The 22,430-nt window shown below is 34.2% G+C and overlaps 1 protein-coding gene across 1 annotated transcript in view; it reads right to left on the reverse strand.

The window, feature by feature from the left end:
* Positions 1-22,430, reverse strand: part of Spag16 (sperm associated antigen 16) — an 895,679-nt gene that overhangs the window by 475,099 nt on the left and 398,150 nt on the right. Inside the window, exon 11 of the mRNA XM_076866456.2 lies at positions 2,715-2,858. Coding sequence (XP_076722571.1) covers positions 2,715-2,858 — 144 coding nt within the window. The remainder of the gene's footprint in view (positions 1-2,714; positions 2,859-22,430) is intronic.

A 22,430-nucleotide genomic window follows, 5' to 3' on the forward strand; every position in this document is an offset into this window, starting at 1 on the left:
ATGCTAACCCATAACAAGGGAGGGTGGGGAGGGGAAGTATAGAAATTCATTGGATTAGACAAAGTAGAATGAAGGGAGAGGGGAGGTAAGAATAGGAAAGACAGTAGAATGAATCAGACATAAATTTCCTATGCTCACATATGAATACACGACCGTTATAACTCACAACATGTTCAACCACAAGAATGGGATCAAAATTATAATGGGTTACATCCCATGTATGTATAATATGTGAAAATATAACCTATGCTCATGTATATCCAAAAACAACAAGTAATGACAAATAAAATCACAAATGATCTTGAAGTATCTATCCATATGTTCTCAATGAAGTAGAGTTCAATCTTATTTCACTGATGAGATACTGAAAGAGAAATTTCAACAACTTCAATTCTAATGATTATGGTTTTGTATGACATCTTTTGCTTCATGTATCTAAAGACCATATTATCTGAATCTTCATGTGACAGTTAGATCTTCTCTATTTTTTACCTGTCAATCTTCTTTGCCTGATGTTGACATTGTTATGGCTGTTGTATTTGTTGTTTATGCATTTAAGATATTTACTATCGCAAGTGAAACAGGACAATGAAGACTGATTTGGGCCAGTCATATCAAGTAGGATTGACTCTCCTGAACACCCCCGCACAATTGGGGGTTGTTACTGTGGCAGAAGAGACAATGACTGTAATGCTGGCTAGTGTCAAAATCAGACAGGAGCCAGCTGGAAGTTACAGAAACACTCTACTAGGAACAGTAGAAATTAAAAATAAAGAAAATATATGCGTTTATTTTTCCTATGGGAAGAACATAGGAGGTAAGCAAATGTTGGTATATACTATGTCCACCAGAGGCCTTTTTCTATTGAGCAAAATCTACCTTATCCTATAATTTGATTGTAAGGAAGACTACAATTAACCAGATTAAATTCAGATTAAAATATAATTTTTAAATCAAATCTTTGTTAGATTTTTAAATTATAGGTGAAGGTAAGAAAATTTATTTCTAATAATGAACTATATTTTACTGACTAAATTATATATCCCATAGTAAAAATAATACGTTGCAAATTTAATTTTCAGAAAGTGTGAATTAAGTAACTTTTAAGATGTTAATATTATACATATGTACACATAATTCATATGCATATATTCTTCATTGATAACTTGCAATCATTAAGCATTATAAAACAAAATCAGAATTTATTTCCACCTCAACCCAAAAGAGGTTATTTTTGTTGTTTCTAATAATCACTTATTCTTTTTCAATAATTTTCCAAAAAGAACATTTGTTATTCAATATGTATCACTTGAAACTGCTTATGGTTAAATGTATTTTCTCCCATTACTTTTTCCTGTGTACTGAAAAAAAAAAAAAAAAAACTAACAGGGTAGGAATATTTACTACAATTCTGCCCTAAGAAAGCACTAAAAGTAAATTCATAGTATAAGTGAATAATGGTGTATCTCACCTCATTTTACTCTCAGTAATTGAGAGGGGAAACAGAAGATCTATTAAAAGGACCATTGCTGGTCAAGCACTAATGAGAAAATTTCTGAGTCACTGGCTGTCATGGTAACAGGGCATTATCAAAATCTGATTAGTATGCCCAGTAGCTATATAAGTGATAGACTACACTTCTAATTGTGTTGTCTCTGCTTGCAAGATGGGCTTCATGTTTCTCAGAGGTGAGAGGGTGTCACAGCTCTGCTTATCAGATGTGGGATTCTCTTCATGTTCATAAATTAAGTTCAAACATCTAGTACTAAGGATAAATTAAATTTTGAGAAGAGTTTTAAAAATTAAAACTAAAACATCTGTTTAGTTCAGTCTTGTCATTAACTTATAAATTTCTCTATAAGTTTATTTTTTTCCAATCTAATTTCATTGACATTCATACCAAAGATAAAACAAAGATGGATAAAGAAAAAGAAATTTCATGAAAATGAATAAAGAGTCCTCCTAAGGACAAAATTCCCAAATGGAGTAGTTTAGAAACTGCATCAAGAACTACAGATGTCCAGGAGTAGTTTAGAGTGATGTTAGCAACAGATGAACTCAAGAATGTTTAAAAATATTAAGAAAAACAGAAAATGGGATTGGTGGTAGGAGCTGACCACAGAAACTGTGGACAGAGCTTTCAGTCCACCAGAAGCCTTGCATCTCTGTGTTTACAATGTCCTTTCTTCTGCCTTTTATCTTTGGGGTACAAAATTTCAGTGCACTCTGAAAATTACAGAGCTCAATGTTTTCAGAACTGCTTTACTCTCTTAAATATCTTGAGTGTCCTTGAATTTTTAAAGAAATTGATCACTGCCTTCTGATCTTTTCTGGTAGATGATTTAATTCTAAAAGGAAAACCTGCAAGATTAGCAGAGGCAAAGTAAACACTGGCATGCATTATTGACTGGAAATCCATATGCCTTTTCAGGACTTGTGAGCATAAGGAGCATTAATAATGCTTGCCCTGAGAAGCTTATTACTCTTGTTAAATGCATCAGCATGTGGACTTACATGTACCAAATATCAAAAGCAATCAATCTAAAGTCAATATAACAAAAGTCAAAGGCACAATTATCTACATGTTTCTAAATTCTATGGGAGGTATAAAGTTGCAGAGAGAAAAGTCATAGTCAAGGCCAGCGGAGTGAGGAAACGGTAAACAAGAGCATTTCCTGTAGGAATTAGCTATTTCTGGGGTCATGTGCACTGACCTGGGATGGAGGCTGCAGTCTGAAAGCCAGTCAGTGTGGCCGAATCCTGTGAGAAGTACATTGCCTTTTGGGAGGCCCACCACCTTCCAGAGGCGATCCTCGCTGCAGGAGACTAAAATGTCTTTGCAGGGGTGGATGATGATACTGCAATGGGAGAGAGAAGAAGTGTCAGGGGGCGATAAGTGCAAATGGTTTCAGAATGTGAGTACATGAAATGGCAGTGGTGGTCCTTTTTCATCAAGGCAGGGTGGTTCCCAGTGCTGTCCCAGAAGTCAGAGGAAGCCCATTCCACAACTACTGTAGCTCTAACAAGAGGAGCTTCTGATGGTCATCAATGTAATAACCTCACTGGACCTCAGATTCCTCATTTGCCAAAAGAAGTAGTTGGTTTAGAAGACTGTTCATGACTAATTCTGGCTTTAAGACCATAATTATATTTTTTCTTTTAAAGAGGAAATGTAATTCCAGTGATATGTTGGTGTTAGAATAGTTGGACCGGTGGCCATGCTTTTTATAAACAATCAAAATTCTGTTCCAATGATAGTTTGTCTTAAATCAGGCAATATCTAGGACAAGATCATGAATCACAACCACATTACCAAAGTTCTATAATAAATACTATAAATGAAACATTAACTATGTGGCCCACTATCTATACAAAGTGAAGGAGCACAAATTCTGTGCTAACACACCACTTTAACTGACTTCAGTCAATGCACAGTACAACAAATTACAGTAATGTATTCAAGATGCATAAAGCAATTCCCATTCTACAAAGGCATAGAGGGAAATGAGAAAGACATATGCAAAATTAATGATTAACACATTAAGCACTATTATTTGAACCAGGCTCTGATCATCATAACTATTTAAATATTGAAGCTAAACTATTCTAAAATCAAGAATCTACAAGGTTAATGCCTGATATTTTATCCACTGCAATGCTTTAATTTTATTTATATAGAGTTCCATCTACACCTTACAATGTAATGGGAACAAATGTGTCCAATGTTAAGCACCTATTAAAATACAAGCCTAAATATTAGCAACAAATGGTTCAATTTCAGTTGGACCATTTCAACTCAAAGATGGAAAACATGTACTTCCCTAGATAGTACAAGGAAACAAATGATGACTTTAGAAAATAGCAATCACATATTCTTTTTTCCCATAATCCATTCTATGAATGGCCTTGTTATTTTTCTTCTACAATATAGATTTTTAGGTTGAAAGAAATTATGGCTCTGGTCCATAATTGTGTAACTCTAGGGCTTACATGAGAGCAAAACTTTTTTCGTTATCTCTCTCTTCTACCAATATCATTAAGTCCCCGGTTGTGAGATGAAAAGTCATTTTCTTGGATTAGACCAATATGGTTTTGGAATTCAAGGAGTATCTGTGTTAAGTTCACAGCACTGCAATCGCTATGGGAAAGGCCTTTTTTCTAGTGAAACACTGTTTCATTTTTTGTAATATTTTACTACTCAAAATAAACACAGTAGAAAGAAAATTATTCATTTTGCAATTCATCATAATGTTGGTTTGTGACTTTCAGGAGGCCAATTCAAGAAAAAATTTATTATGGTTGAAACTGGGTAGAGGATACATTTATGGAACTTAATTAGAAGAAAAATATGATGAGAGGTAAAAATGTCAGATTGAAATGAATTCTATATTCAAATACATACAAGAAAGCAAACCAAATCCTTGAAGCTACTGAGGATGATGTATGTTGGTGCACAGTTTCCCTGGCAGACACATGCACACTTGACTAGATGATAAATTACCCTCTTTAAGAGAAGATAACTAAACTCATTGATGTCTTTACGAACTTTGAAAGATAAGTTTCCAAAATGACTTTTGTGAGGGGAGCTATTTGTAGAAGTTAAGGGAAAAACAGAAACCCGCTAGTAGACAATCAGTTTGGAAGTATTTTTCTCCAATTCTCCTTCCTTCCACTTTGTGGACTTCTCTGTACCATGGTGACTTCTATTTCCACTCCACAGGGACTGATTTCCTGATTCCTTATCTAATGTCTAACATATGCTTGTGCATGCACACACACACACATACATACACACATAAAGTAGCCCTCCGTGTATTTCGCAAAAAAGGAAAGGAAACGAATAGAGTAGAGGAAGGAGATGCAGAGGGAGGTAGGAGGGGGGTATGGAAGTACTGGGAACAAAAGCTACTCGATGAGGCTGTGTCCATGTACAAATATGCCACAGTGAATCATACATACATACACATATATTTACATATAAATTATAATAATGTACTAATTAAAATAATAACAATGATAGAAGAGAGCATGTGAATCATGGGGGGGGTAGGAGAGAAGAGAAAGGGAAGAGAAGGTACTCGAGAAGGGGATTGAGCAATAATTTTGTACATATGTACAAATACAGAATAATGAATCCAACTACTATGGAAAAATATAGTGAACCAATTTAAAAAAGTATCCCTCCCCCTTATCTGTGAGGGGTATACTTCAAGACCACCACAGGATGCATAATCCATGGATAGTGACAAACTACATCTACAGTGTTTTCTCCTATCAATACATACCTATGATAAGGTTAAATTTATAAATTAGACACAGTAAAAGATTAATAACTAATGGCAAAATAGAAAAAATATAACACACATTTTTATGTTCATGTAGTCCATTCAAAATTTGCTGCCTATCTTAACTAAGCATTTAATCACACACTGTGGCAATAGCTTTTGAAGTCTGAGGTGTGATAGGAATGTTGGTGCAAATTACTTTCCTTCTTCATGATTTCATTGTCAGAAGATTTGGCCTTACACATATATTTTATATAACATTTGAGCAAGAAAATAAAGATCTCAAATGCAACATATAGTTCATCTTCCCAGAAGCCTATGTAAACAGATCATAGGAGCCATGCCACTAACACACTGTGGTTTCTCCTACAGCATCAGAGCATCTTAACTGCAAAGGGTAGGGTCTCCTAGTCTTCTGAGACTGGCGTCTGGTGGTACCCAGCTCTGATCTATATGCTGACAGTTCCTAGATATATATATATATATATATATATATATATATATATATATATATATAGATATAGATATAGATATAGATATAGATATATTATAAAATTATATATAATTAAATATACATAAATATATCTACATACTATATATATATATATTCTACAAATGTGTGTATATATATATTCTGCAAATGACCTTTCCTGATAATTCTGCAAATATCTCATTCAGGCACTGATTTTCGATTTTTCAAACAATATAATATTTTAGGGCATCAGTAAGTCTTAATAAAAAAGACCCTCAATCAAGAATTGCAAATCACAGTACAGATAACTCATGGGACATGGGAAACACATGTTAGAGACACAAACCAGAAATACTTCCCCACATACAGACATTCAGCATTACTACCAAATTCATAATGAGGCACTTGTCTGACCTCAACAACATCATCATTATCATCATCAACCTTTAATGGTAATAATATTTAACATTGTTTGAAAACTTAATGTACTCCCCCTTTACTAAAGAGTTCTTCCTAGTAGAATGAAAGCTCATGAGAGCAGGTGCTTATTTACCTATTTTGCTATGCTCAAAACATATGTGGTTGGCACATAGTAGCTAGTCAGTAAATGTTTGTCATTGTATGACTACGTGCTTGATGTTGGTTCTTTTAGTATTGTTATTTTATGTCTAAGTAGACAAAGGTCCAGATATTATATAAATTGCTCAAGTTCATATTCAGTAAAATGGATGAAGGCTGACTTTGAATCCAAGATAGTGTGGCTTTGAGGCTCATGATTTCAATTACTTCCAATAAGTATGAATCTTTCCTTGTTTCTGTATATTATAAATAACAATAATTCTTTTTCTAGAGCTGTCATGTAATAATTATCATTCCCACTAACTCTTTAAGCCATTTATTATTATTACATCTGAAGTAATTAACCTGTCTAGGAACTGTCAGCATATAGATCAGAGCTGGGTACCACCAGACACCAATCTCAAAAGAATAGGAGACCCTACCCTTTGCAGTTAAGATGCTCTGATGCTGTAGGAGAAACCACAGGGTGTTAGTGGCATGGCTCCTGTGATCTGTTTACATAGGCTTCTGGGAAGATGGACTATATGCTGCATTTGAAATCTTTATTTTCTTGCTCAAATGTTATAAGTCTTATATTGTTTATTAAGCTGTCAGAGGGTATTGACATTTTATTCAGTTAGTTTCATAGAAGTCTCTATAGAGAACAAATGTAAAAGAATATGTAATAGGCATCAATTCCACAGGCTATTTGCTCATTGAAGATTTCCCCACTATATTCAGGTCTCCATTTTACCATTCTGCTGATCTGAAAATAATCAATCTTTTGAAGAATCTGAAGAACAGGAATAACAACTAATACCTTATAGGAGTCAGTTCCTGATCCCTAAATTGCATATATTAACTCATTGAATGGTTATAATACTCCTGTGAGTTAGGTGTAATGTCATCTCCATTTTTGAACTGGAACACACAGAGGTTAGGTGACCTGAGCAAGATCACAAAGCTAGGAAATGTCACAACCAGGATGGATGAGGTTGAACAGACTGTCTCTATAGACCATCTTTTCTCAGTATAGTGAACTTGGAACCTCAATTGTCTTTTCCTTTTCTAGATGACAATAACAGACAATGTTCTCATTTACTGAGATTCATTTTGAAAATTCTAAAGAACTGGTTTCTGAAAACATTTTCTAATAATGTGTCAAGAGCTACAACTATTGTGACTTGTTCTTTTCTGGAACCTAGGCACTGGATATGTCCAGAGTGATGGAGGGGTAGATTAAACAAAGACAATTGAGAGCAAAGTGCTTGTGGTCTGAAGCACAGGTCAGCAAGTTTTCCTGTCTGGAGCCAGATGAGAAATATCTCAGGCTATGGGTTCTATTCTCTGTTGCAAGTATTTAATTTTACCTTAGTAGCATGGAAGCATCAATAGACAAAACAGAAATGAAAGAGCATGGTCTATTCCAATAAAAATTTATTTACAAAACCAAGTGATAGGCCAGATTTGACCCATAGGTCATACTTTGCTGATCCCCATTTCTACAGCATTTGCATGATATGGAATAGACGGATGTTTCACAGTATGGGCTCTGGAGGAGGATGTGAGTTTAGACTCTTGCTCCAGGCTTTACTAGCTGTGTATCTTTAGATAACTTCCTTCTCTTACTTTTGCCTCAGCTTCTTATCTGAAAAATGAGAATACTCAAGTACTGGTAGCACAGATTTGTTGTGAGAATAAAGAAAGTAAATACATGGAAAGGGCTTAGAAAAGTGCCAGGTACACAATGAAAACTCAGTGAATATTATCACTAGGGGCCAGCCAGCCTAGATTTGAAAAATGACTTAAAACTTATTTACTAGCTGATTGTGTTGTAGAACCTCTCAACCTTGGCTCATTTGCAAAAAGTAGATAAAAGTGGAAGTGATTCACAGGACTGTTGCAAAGAAAAACTAAGTTGATATATATAAAATGTTTTTCACAAATGCTAAATCCACTGTAAACAATAATTTCACAAGTGAACATAAGAAATTTTGTGAATTATTTTTCATGATATGGTTTTCTAGAATATACTGAGGGAAACAGTGGAGACTATATATACGTCCACTCTTACCTGTGCCTTCACCCACGCAACTGGCACAAAGTAGTTGCTGATAGTGAGAAATGGACCTTGCTAGGTCTTCAGAAGGCCAACGTGAATATAGCATGAACCATCCTTCAAACTCTGCACATAAATAGATGTTCTTCTTATATCTATAGTGTACTTTCCCTCTCAAAGGTGTCTTCAAAAAGTTCTAATTAATAAGAAAAAAAAGTTCTTACTTAATGTCTTCCTGGCGCCTGCTCTAAGTGCCACAAAGTCATTTTACTTTAAACTTTGAATATAAACTTTCTGCTTCCCTTTAACTTACTATTAATTATAATTATAAGATATGAAGACAAAGGCCTTGTCACCTCATTCTAAGTTAATAAGCTTGTGAACTAGGATGAAAATAGTACAGGAAAACATCTTAGAGATTCAAAAAAAGAAAATGTGGGTGAATGCTAATCCTGCTTCTTACTCACGTCGTGTCCTAATAATGTATCCATAAAATATTTTGTTAAACAATACACCTGGCATATTACATAAAATATTGTTCTCTGGCAGAGAATTTTGTCTCTTTTGTAATAAGACACATTCCTTATAATAGACTGCATGATGTATACTTCAAAAGTTCTCGGTAACTGAAATTCTTCTTTCCAGTGGTGTTGTTACTCAAGGATATTCTGGAAGGAATGTGTGGAGGTGTACGGCGAACACTATTAATTATCAGTAGAGTGGTGACATAAGCATCACTGTTAGGTTTTTCAAAAGAGAAGATATTAATAAAAAAAATTGTCAGAAGAAAAACTAATTAAATACCTGTGTCTTCCCTTTAAGTCACTCAGCTTGTAAATGTTTCCTTCACTTCTGTTTACAGGTCTAATTATTGCCAAAACAGAAGATGCATACTGGGTTGAAAATAAATCAATAGCAAAATGCACACCCCATGAACATTATGTGACCACTTACCTGTTTGTTCTTAAATAAAAAAAAAAAAAAAGGCACACTCACATATTATAAATGCTTTTATCTGGCCTGCCAGGAAAAAATGCGTGTAAGAGTCCTCTGCTGTAAACTACATCTTACATTCAAATGTGTATCAGGATTTACAGAGCATTCTAACATGCATCTTTTCTCATTATTTCCACAAATATTATTTGAGAAACTATAGTGTAGTATGCAAAAAAGACATCTTTGAACCTCACATTGGCGGGGGGCAAATTAATTGAACAAGACAATTCAGTTAAAGAAAATACAAGAAAGTAATACGACAATGATTTGGGGAGAAGGCTGTTTTTAATTAGGTAACCAGAGGAGTTCTCAGTGAGGACATGGAGCTCTAGGTGAAACCAGAATGAAAAGGAGGAAGCACCTTTAGGATGACCTAAGAGCAGACAGTGCCAGCACAGGTGACTGCAAGTGCAAAAGTGCTAGGGCTGAAAGGGTTCAGTGTGTCCAAGGGACACAGGAAGGCCAGGATGACTAAAGAGAGCCAGCAAGGAAAACTGGGTTGGAGTGGATGAGGGGTTCAAGGAGGGCTACTACCAAGTCATGTAGGGCTTTGGAGGCTGGGAAAGAAGGCTAGGGTTTGTTCTGAATTCATTTCATGATTTTAAGTAGGTGCTATGGTTTTCTGAATATTGTTTGAATGTGTTCCCCAAAAGTTGTGTTTGAGGCTTGGGGATAGTATGTCAATGTGAGAAGTGGTAGACCCTTTAAGAAGTAGGGCCTATGAGGAGGTGATTGCGTCACTGAAGGTGCTACCCTTGGAAGGGATTAATGTTGGTCTTGTGGAATTTGTTTCACAAGAGTGGGTTAATATAGAAAAGTGAGCCTAATACCGTAATTTGTCTGGATACTTGCCTGTGATCTCTTCTACATGTGCTCCTTCCATGGCGATACCATCTGGGATGAGACCCTCACTAGAACTGAGCAAAAGCCAGCACCATGCTCTTGAACCTCAAGGACTATGAGATAAATAAACCTCTTCATATATTATCCAGCAACAGGTGTTTTATTATTATTAATGGAAATTGGATGAATACTGTAGGTGAATGATAAATCACTGCTATTTTTTAAAAAAGATCTCTCTAGCTGCTGTGTGGAAAATGGAAAGTTGAGAACAAGAAGCAAAGATAACTCAAGATAATGACTTTAGATCTATTTAACCTGCAGCTCCTCATTATTATGACAGATATCACTTTAATGTATTCATATTTTCACCACTATCTTCAATAAAAGAAAGCCCATAGTTTCTTTGCCATTAAAGACTATTGAGTAACTGGTGTACTTAAAGTGCCAAGGTAAACACAATAAGTCATAAAATAAATGTGTGTACAAATCACAATAAGTAAAATCTGTCAAAATATGATGTTGAGTCTCACTCACGTTCAGAACATTGTTAGGAAAATATAATAAAATGAAATATTATTACTTCCTTGGCATTTTAAGTTTTAAAAATTATGATGTAAATTTTATTCAAATCAGAATAGGATTTATATTGCCAGGGTCTGGAATGTAATACTTTAATTTTTATTAAGTAGGTAGGGTATTTTCACAGTTCCTGTTCTAATTAATAATGCCTTTAAGCATTGTGATAAAATCTAAGCCTCCCTTTTCTTTTTCTTGTTCAATGTTCTTCCAACAATATATTTACATTGAATTTGTAGCCGGAAAGAAGTACCAATAGTCCTCCCCTTGCCTGGCTACCTATTGATCACAATATTGGAAAGGCAAGAAGCAGCCCAAGATCTGAACAATTACTTAGACCTAATAGATATTGTGACTGAATTTCACCTATGATATATGACATTATAATATTCTTGAATATTATCACTTTAAAACCTCAACTCAGATCCATTTTAACATGATATAAATTGTTGGTCTTTATAATCCCATGTTAAGAAGCAATTTTCCAAAACCCTGTATTTTATTCTTCAGGTAGCAAAACTTAACTTTTATAGTAAAGTTTTAGTTTAATTTCAAACACAATCAGTCCTCTAGTAAAAATCTTCAGGCTGTATAAAGTCAAATTTTAGCTAAACTTAATAAAATGGCTAAAGGAGGATAATACTGTTTTTGCCTTTTCTATATACTAACATAAGTGATTATTTGAAATTTATAGATTTCAATTTTATAAGAAAAAAATTCCCTAAACATAAATCTAAACATTTACATTTTATAACATTCAACTGAGAAGTCATTTATGAAAAGTCAGGGTATATGCAAATATGCAGCTTAATAACCTTTCCTAAGGCCCCATGACCCCAACTTCATCAGCACACTTTTCCCCTAATGCTATTGCACAGCTGGATATCTGTGTTTCTTAGCAGGATGGAAGGCAGGTGGATTCTACTTTAGTAAGTTCAAATGCCAGGCCATTTTCTAATTAGCTCTAAAAAAATTCTTAAGACCAGAAACTAGTAGCTTTGAACAAAAGTCACTTAACCATTTGTTCCACTGTATGCTTTAAAATGTGATATAATTTATCTTGTCTTTTTACTTAAGCATGATACTCCAAACTATGGCACCTGCCATGCTGAATACTCTGAGCTGAAGGAGATTGGAAAGACCCTTGAAAAAAGGATTTCTCTGACCTCCTGCTATCCTGTCCCTCTGCCTCCAGGGTCTCTCTCCACGAAGCAAATCATAGAAATAAAAATTCTTCTTCCCCAAAGCGAGTCATACTTCCCCAAAGTAGCCAGAATGCCTAGAGAGGTCACTCTCTACTCCTTTTTTGACCCTGATTCCGGAAGGGTCTTGCCCCCTAACCCAGGAATGAAAAATGCTACACAGAGAAGCCAGGAAGAATGTGAACAGACACATCTTTCTGGATTTCCCCATCAGCCTATTTGACCATAAATCATACACTTTTCTACATAACTGTCCATTTTTCATTGGATCTAAACATAAACATAGTTTTCCCTGGGTTTTCGTTTCCTAAAGCTCTTATAAGTATAAATCTCATTACTTAAATTTGTTGTGCTTTTCTCTGTTACTCTGTCTTCTGTTATATAAGTGTTGGCTAAGATCTTTAATGGGTGAAGAAAGGTATCACACCCATCCACACCTACAACCTATACATTACCATTTCCATTTTCTCCAGAGGTTGTCAAACATTGTAATGTGTAAAAGACATCATTTTAAATTGCATACAGTCTTTATGAAAAGAAAATTGATAAACCCCAAAGACAGAGGAAGTCAGTCACCACAACTTTGATAAGTGAATGAGAAAGCTCAATGAAACAGGTTAACTATTTCCTGATTTATGAAAGTATCTCTTGGAATCTTCCTGCTACCTTAGCAGCTGAATATTTCACGCTACATAGTTTTATATGTACTGTGCTTCATGCTATAAAATTGCTATAGTTCCTTATGGTTTAACAAGTTTAAGAAGTTATATTACATATTTATGTTCTTAAAACTCATTTCAATAATAAAGTTTATTTGGTTATTTCACGTTTCAGCAATTTACAAGGATTTTGTGGTGTTATGAATATAAAAATTTCCATTTCACATCTCCTTTAATATATTAGGGACACAGAATAGACTTTTGTTTTAAGGTAAAGCCAAATTTGTTCATGGTTAAGGGCTTTATAATGACAGATCTCTTTTTGAGAAGACTATTTTGAAATATAAACTATACATAATTTCAAAAGAATTAAAAAATGACTATTTAAGATATGGATTTGTGGTAAATTTACATGTTGTAGTACAGAATTCTAATCTGAGCATGGCTCTAATTTATCACATACCACCAAGCCAATACAATGACTGTAATCATGTTTGAATACTGACATTTTTGATATCTACTTGATAAATTAATAAAAAGCAAAATTCAATTATTATGATTGTTTTATTATTGAAGTGTCCTCCCTAAAATTTATCACCTTCTCATAAAATATGGTTTGGTATTTAGGAGGAATATATATTCAAATTGACATCATACATATATATATATCTCTTAAGAACTATGAATACATTTCTGTCATCAGACCTCATTTGAAAATTGATGAGCATAATGAGAAGTACAAATTTAAGGGGCAGAATTAGGTAGTCAATTGGGCCAAGAGTAAGAACTGATAAACACATTGCAGGACATAAATCTCAACAAGGGAGCTAATTAGACAGAAATGGGTTCAAATGATGGCAAATTAACAAATCAAGGAACAGATATAAAATGGATCCTGATGCTCTGTTGTGCAGTAGGATGCAACTTTGTGGTTTATTCCCATGTATCTACCTCTGCATCCTACATGCTGCTGACAGCTTTCTTTTTCTAACTCATACAAAGAAGGAAAAATGATGGGGTGTCTACTGTTTACCTTGCCACCTATCCACTTTGGGGTAGGAAACAGTGACAGGTAGCGCATCTAAGCAGTAACCTGCTGCAATCCCAAATAAAGTGCTTGAACATCTGCTTTCACCCAAATTTTACAAGCTGTTCGAACAGGAGTGACTCCATAGATATGCAATTACATGATTTATTATCTATACTGAGTTCTACAAAATTCAGAGAGAAATAAAAAGTATGCACCACTCCCAGTTCTCTCAGGCACATAGCTTAATCAGCCTTCCTTTTCTGAATAGCTCACTGTTTATTGCAAACTTCAATGCTGGCAGCACAGACCCTTCTCAAAATTACTCAAAGCTTCCCTTAAAACATATGGTACTGCCTCCATTTGCTATATGTTTGTGTGTATGTGGTTTGTTTATGTTTTAACATTTTGTTGTCTTTAGCAAGGAGAGGGGATCTCCCTGCAAGGACAATGTGTTTGCTGTAGTGTAGTGTTCGTCATCCCTGCCTGCTTCAATTCTCTCTGGGCCCTGTTGTCCTCAGTTATGTCACTCATGTAGGCACAAGTATTCACAAGAGGTTCTGCTTCTGATGCTGGTTCACCCTGCTTTGTCTTTTTTCAATATAAGATTTTGACATGTAAAATTTCCCCTAATTTAGCGACTTCAACTCAGTGTCTTTCCAGGTCTTATTCAATGTAACCCCTGCTAACCCACCCCCTAGTGACCTTTATCCATATTGCCCACTCACAATTGCATTCATTAAGGCAATGCTCAAATTGTCCAGGGCAAAAAAATAATGTTGGTGGCAGATAAAAACAGTTCTTAGGTACATTTTCAGTAAATTTTGGCACTGACAATTCTGAACACAAAACTTATATATATTAATAAATATAGTTCTTATTATAGAATGTTTTTGCCCAAAACAAATTATTTTGTAATACATACAGTATTAGTTGGAGAAAAATTTTTTAAAAAAGATTTCAAGGGCTGGGCTTGTGGCTCAAGCAGTAGCGCGCTCTCTTGGCATGTGTGCAGCCCGGGTTGGATCCTCAGCACCACATACAAAGATGTTGTGTCTGCCGAAAACTAAAAAATAAATATATAAAAAAATTCTCTCTCTCTCTCTCTCTCTCTCTCTCTCTCTCTCTCTCTCTCTCTCTTTAAAAAAAAAAGATTTCAGATGTCATGATCAAACATTTTATGGCTAAAGCAATCAGAGCGACCATTTAAAGAAAGGAATGCTATGTAGCAGTTACACTCAGGTTTCGTGGTTTGTGTACTGCTATGGTTTGAATGTGTTTACAAAGATTATGTGTTGGAAAATTTATTCTCAAATTCTTACCCCTCTCCAAATTTCTGGTATTTGGAGAGGGGTACTTTGGGAGGCAATTAGGATTACATGGAGTCATGGGGGTGGGACTCCCACGAAGGGATTAGTGGCTTTATCAGAAGAGGAAGAGAGATGTGAGCTTGCTAGCTCCTGCTCTCTTTCCTATGAGGCCTTTCCCAAGCTATGATGCAGGAAGAAGACCCTCATCCTATCAGCCCTCTGTTTGGGACTTCCCATCCTCCAGAATTGTAAGAAATAGATGTTTTTTTTTCTTGACAAGTTCCCAGTCTCAAGTATTCTGTTATACTTACACAAACTAAGACCTGCATCCTGTTCCAGGCACTTAGAAAACATGCTTAAGACTCAGTTTCCTCTTTTCCAATGTGGTTAAAATAATAATTTTTATCTCATACAAAAAACTAATTGAGATAATTCATAAATAGTGCTTAGCACACTGCTTGGTATTCAATATAAAGTTTAACTACTTCAATTATTATTTTAAGTAATGAGTTTTGACAGTTCTTTCTCACATTGCAGATGTTTAATGAATTCTACTGGTAGACAAAGTTGTCTCACAAAGATATCTTTCTATGCCCAAATTCTGGAACTTGTGAATATACTTGAAATTGGGCAATTTTCCTGAAGGTGGGTTTAGTATCATTTCAGAAACTCTTAAAACTATATCACGAAAACTATATCAGTTTAAACTCTTAAAAAAGGAGAAATGAGGCAGATATAGGACAGAGAGACTCAAATCAACAGGAAACTTGATCTACCTTGCTGGCTTTGAAAATGAAGGAAGGGGCCAGGCATGGTAGTGCATGCCTGTGATTCCAACGACTTGGGAGGCTGAGGCAGGAGGACTGCAAGTTCAAAGCCAGCCTCAGCAACTTAGCAAGACCCCATCTCAAATTAAAACATAAAAGAGCTGAGGATTGCTTAGTGGTTAAGCACTACTGGGTCCACTCCCTGATACAAAAAAAAAAAAAAAAGAAAAGAAAAAGAAAAAGAAAGAAAGAAAGGAAGGAAGGAAGGATGGAAGGAAGAAAAGTAAAGAAAAAAGTAGACGAAGGGTATCAGGAGTCATTGGTGACCTTCAAAAGCTGAGAAACACACCACCCAACAGTCATTCAGGACTGAAATGGGAACACGAATTTATCTCAAACTTGGGAACTTCAGTCCGACAGCCATCTGGGACAAACTTCTGCCCACAACCTGAATGAGCCTAGATGCATGCTTTCTCCCAGAGAGCCTCCAGGTAGCACCCAGATATGCTGACAGATTTTAGCTCAGATTCTAAGCAGAGGACCCAGCTAAGCCTTCTCAGATAGCTGACATACATAATAACTTTTTATTTAAAGCTACTTAATTTGTGGTAATTTCTTATACTAGCAATAGAAAATGAATAGTCTTATAGTGCACAGCAAAGGAAATTAAATTCAAGTCAAAATACATATGATGTACTTCACTGAATATGAAATTACAGTTTCTAATATTTTAAATCTAGTATAAAAGAGACTTACTCTATTAGCTTAGTTTTTTCAATAAAAACAAAACTATTATTATCTCATTTATAAATACACTATTTTTTGTCAAGACAAATAATCCTAGATAGAACAAAATATTATGTTATGGACTGGCTTTCTTAAATATGTTATTATCAGTCTTGAACCAAACAGGAACATTGTAATTTAGTCAGAATAAGGTAGTCCAAGAAAGGTAAGCAAAATAAGCTACTTGAACTTCCATCTTAACAAACTGATGAAATACATTTTATTCTTTGATTTTATTTAGGCATTTATTTTTAGCAGTTAATTCTAGCAAGGACATATACATGTATGTACACAAATTATATCATATACTATTACAACATAAATTATCATATACTTTGATATAATATATTGTGTATATGTTTATATGTTCTAAATATTCTTTCCAAACATTGATTTTATCATATCTTTGGATTATGGATTATAAATTATCCATAATTTATAATTAAATTAAATTTTTAGGGAAAGTCCTCTTTCCCTAAAAGAGAAATGTCAAACTAGATTTTAAAACAATATTTTAATTTTTAATTTTCTGATTTTTTAAGGAGCTATTACAGATTTTAAAAATATTTATGGTGTGTTTTAATTTGTGAAAAATAATTGAGGCACATGAATTTATCTCAAACTATCTCAATGATTAATGAATAATTTGCCATGTATGGTTCTTTTTTTCCTACAAATAACCTTTGATTACTCTCATTATAGTCAAAATATATGACCCCAACATAAAAAAAATAATTAGAAATAATTATTAAAAGTATATTCTCCTGTACTTTTTTAAAGCACTATCAGTAAAAGTAAAAATATCTGTTAGAATAAATTGTATATTTTTACATAGATACATCCTTGCAGAAATTATTTTAGACAAAATTTATCTCTTCTGAAATGTTTCATTCCATATAACAGATACACATCTGTTCTTGACGCCACTGCTCTTTTCTCTGCCACCCATGCCGTTATTCAACCTCTCTGAAATGTAACTTTGTAGTATTTCCCTTAAATCTGAAGCCAAGTCTGACCATGTAACTCATGCTAGCCAATGAGAAGCTGATGATATGGTACATGCAGGAGGCTTGAAAAGTGTTTTGGGAATTAGCATTGCCTTAGGTTTTGCCTTCTATCATTGCCAGATAGAAGGACCTATCTGCCTAGCCTGATGGAGGATGAGAGAGATTGAACAGAGCCACAAGGTTCTGATTTTCACGAAAACTATATCAGTTGACCCCCAAATCTGAGTTCAGTCAAGGCCAAAAGAAGCATGTGTCCCTGCCGGCTATAAACAGCAGACCTTCACTGATCCCCCAGGAGTCTAAGCATTAAACATTTCTGTAATATGGGGTTTTATGGCTTTTGTTTTCTTTTACTTTTAACACAGAAATAAGGCAACAAAAACTAATACAGATGCATTCTTTTATAATATTCTGTATCATATAAATATTCCATTTTTAGAATCAGAAAAAATGTGCTTTTCATATTTTTACCCATGTATTGCTATTGAAATAAAAAATTCTTGTGTATCTATTACTTTAAACTTATTAACATATTTTATGCTGCATCATAAGAATTTATAAATGTTAAAATACTAACAATTTTTGAACTTTTTTCATTTAACATATGTTGTTGTTTTTTTTTCTCTTTTTGAGTAGTACAGATTGAACCCAAAAGCTGCATGAGCTATATCCCCAGCACTTTTTTATTCTTTTGAGACAGATCTCACTAAGTTGTTGAGACTAGCCTAGAACTTGGAAACCTCCTGCTTAAGCCTCCTGATTCACTGAAATTATTGTGGACCACCACACCTGGCTAACTGCATTTGATTTTTTGGTGATGGTGTTTGTTGTTGGTGGGTTTTGTTTGTTTGCTTTGTGGTACTAGGAATGGAACCCAGGAGTACTCTACCAATGAGCTGTACCCACAGTCTTTTTATTTTCTATTTTAAGATAGAGTCTCCCTAAATTGTAGATACTGGCCTTGAATTTTTGATCCTCCTGTCTCAGCCTCCCCAGTTGCTGGGATTATAGGTGTGCACCATCGTGCCTGGCTGCATTTGTTTGGAATGACAAGTGTGCACAGGGAAAGTGCTTTGGCTGTCTTATAAATTATAGCATTTAGAGTCACAGTCATTTGATATTTGAGGTAACAAAGTTTATTATCCATTTGGATATATATATAGGTTCACCATATGATGCCACTTAGTATATTTTTCATTTCATCCTCTGTTTTAAATTTTTTTATACTGCTATATGTGGAAGTTTGTTATTATCCTATGACAACCTATATTTGGGGAATAATAACACATATAGATGAGTGAGTAAAAACTATTTTTAATTACCATTGATGATATGGTTTCCCTCTACTGGTAAAGATGATAAAAACTTAGGCATAGCTTTGAATATTTAAAATTAATTTTTAAATTATCTATGCTCTTTAAAGTCTATATCTTATCTATAATCAACTACCATATATGGATGATATACTGAGTTCAGGATTTTACAAATCAATAAAGCAAGGAAAAAGGAAGGTATCTTTTATGTTATGGAACTTGTAATCTGTAGTACTTAATTTGCCTTCTGAAAACTGGTGAGTACTTTGAATATTATATAAAATTTGGTAATTTTCAAATTTCACATATTAATATTTTGACCTAGTAATCTTTTACTTTTCAGAAATTTCATGCTTTTTTTGTAAGTCCTTTCAGTCTTATCAGAAGTCAAAGATGACTGAAATCAGTTTTCATTCCTTTCTATCAATTATGTTCCCTCTTTATCAATATATGATTTCCCTATAATTTTTGTTCTTCTATTTTTTTCTTCAACTTTTCCATTTGATGTTTGGATGTTAATTAGGCTGAGACAAAATGCTTGTGTGGGATAATCCTCCCACCTCACCTTTCCCATCCATTATTTTAGATTTCATTTGGTCATTCTACTGACTTGCCGGAAATATCAAAAGAAGTAGAAAACATTTATGCAAAATGAATGTTCCCTGTTCTAGCCCTCTGTTCTCTGACATTTTGCAGATATGAGGACAGCAATTAGGAGACAACTAGCTTCCTGACCTTTAGGTTTTAGCTTTCTTATTTCTGATGTTACCGCCACCCAAACCTGCTAGTATGAACTGTAAACAATTGACAGCTTTTGCAAATGGCCCCCGTAATTAAAATTGTTCTAATTTTTGTATTATAATTATTATAATAATCATAACAACTCTCAATGAGATATAGACTTGATTAAGGAAAGAAACTATTTATTGGCTTTCTGACTTTTAAATCTTGAGAAAAAGATAAGCACTAGCATTTGAAAGACAGATGTTACGTGGTTTTCATAACCTTGGGAATGCTGACTTTGATCATAGTAGTATTTATGGTTTGAATATGAGTTGTCCCCCAAAAGATTCTGTTAATGCAAGAATATTCAGAGGCAAATGGTTATATTATGAGAGATGTGACCTAATCATTCCTTCTTAGTGTAAATGGATTGACTTGGTGGTAACTGTAGGCAGATGAGGTATGGCTGGAGAACTGGGGTCATGTCCTGGAAGGGTGTATCTCCCAGCAACCTCTTTCCCAGCCCCTTCTCTCTCTTTGCTTCATGAACCTTCCATGAGCTGAGCAGCTTTCCTTCTCTGTACCCTTCCTCCACAATGTGCTGTCTCATCTTGGGACCAGAGCAGGGGAGTTGGCCATCTAAGGACTGAGACTTAAAACATCATGAGACCCAAATAAACTTTTCCTCCTCTAAGTTGTTCTTGTCAGGTGTTTTGGTCACAGTAATACAAAAACTAACTGAAACAGGTATTTTCTAGTGTACTTTCTGCTTTTGGGTTTGCTGGTGTTTTGTGGATTTTTACTAGATTTGAATATAATGGAAGCCAAGTGCATGGATTAGTAACCATGGGTAGTGTTGTTCTGTATGTCTGAGTTCATGAAACAATTTTCAAACAATACGAAATATTAAGCCTATAATCCCAGCAGCCCAAGAGGGAGACTGAGGTAGGAGTATCACAAGTTCAAAGGTAGCTGCAGCAATTTATTGAGACCTCATCTCAAAATAAATAAAAGTAAAATCAGACTGAGGATGTGTATCACTGGTTAAGAATCCCTGGAGTTCAATCCCTGTTACCAATAAAAAAAAGGAAAAAACCATTAAAATTTAAACATCTCTTCCTAGAACAGCTTATAAAAATATAAACTGCCTTTCTATACTTTTTTTAAGAACTTCTGCAAGAATGGCACCTAAGAACACATTTTTTCCAGGTAAGTTTGTTTTGTGTCTCAGCATTCCCTGAAAATAAAAGAACTTAAATATATCATAAGGGAAATGTCTGCCTTTCTAAAAATTCACATGCAGAAAGATATGAACATATACCAACTCATTTTGCAATGAACTGATATCCACAATATCCATTTGGAGAAGATTAATAATATCAAATTATTATTAATAATAATAAAAAAGTCATTTGGCAAGCAGTGAATTAAGTTCAATACATTCATCTCTCATATTTAACAAAATATTCACTAGAAAATTTATCTAACTGGCAAAATATGTAATAGAATTGAATTCTTAGATGCAAATTGTATAATTTTTGTAAAAAATATATACATCCTATTTCTTACTAGTAAGTGAACCATAACAAAACACCAACTAGGTCTGAGAGACTACCAGAAAAAAAGTCTTCTTTCAAGATACACAAGTACATGATATATGTACTACAACAATAATATATGTACTCAGATTAAGTTCTTCATCCCATACCTGTGTTTTTAATCCAGTACTTGCTTCCCAATATGAAAGAATTTGATTGTATAAGGTTCTAACATGTTGTGAATTCAGGAAAAAAATAAGACTAAAGTCTTTAGAAAAAAGTCTTCAAAATCCACAATTATTAACTCATTTATTATATAAAGTATTGTATGTTCATTTTTATTATCCTTAAAATGGTTATATAACACATCTACTTCAAAAGACTATAGAAATGAACATGAATACTTAATTATAAACTTGAAATCATTTAGTAATTTTCTCCCATACAATTTTTTTGCTATTGAAATATTCTGTTTCTTACCATTATCAGAAAAGTGGATCCTAAAAGTGAATTCAGGGGATTTTTTTAGTAAAATAACTCACATTTTAATACTTGTGCCACTAAATCCCCAAAACATAAGTGTACACAATTTATTAAGGTTTTGAAGATCTAATACTGTGTGTATAATTTGACACCATAAATGGCTATAATTACAGTCTAGAAGAAAGAGTATTCCCTGTACTTAAAAAGAGAAGTCCTCAATTACCAAATAAGCAACATTATATTACATTAACTTAACTATCTTGTTCTATGTTAAATGAGAAAAGTAATGAAACCTTGAAAATACATTAACAAATAAGTCAAAACTGCAATTATGAGCCAGGTGTGGTGATGCATGCCTTTAATCTCAGAAGCTTGGGAGGCTGATGCTGAAGGATCACAAGTTCAAAGCCAGTTTCAGGAACTTAGTGAGGCCCTAAGCCAATTAGGGAGAACATGTCTCAAAAAAAAAAAAAAAAAAAGAAAGAAAGAAAGAAAGAAAGAAAAAGAAAAACAAACTAGAGATGTGGCTCAGTGGTTAAGCACTCCTAGGCTTAATCCCTGTTACCAAAAAAATAGAAGAAAAGAAAAAAAGAAAAAACAACCTGCAATCATGAAAACAAGCAAAGCTAAGATGAAGCAAATTATTCTTACAGTTAAGTGACTTCCAAATGCTAACTTTATTTCTGTTAAAATAAATATCTCACTCATTTTACTAAGGAAGAAATAGATTTCTCCTGGAAAAAAAAAAAACAAAACACTGATGTCCATCAGGTAAATAGTCCAGCAATTAAGTCAACCAAGGTATTAAAATGAACATGAATCCTTG

The sequence above is a fragment of the Callospermophilus lateralis genome, chromosome 9 (genome assembly GCF_048772815.1).
Source record: "Callospermophilus lateralis isolate mCalLat2 chromosome 9, mCalLat2.hap1, whole genome shotgun sequence".
Classification (NCBI taxonomy): Eukaryota; Metazoa; Chordata; class Mammalia; order Rodentia; family Sciuridae; genus Callospermophilus; species Callospermophilus lateralis.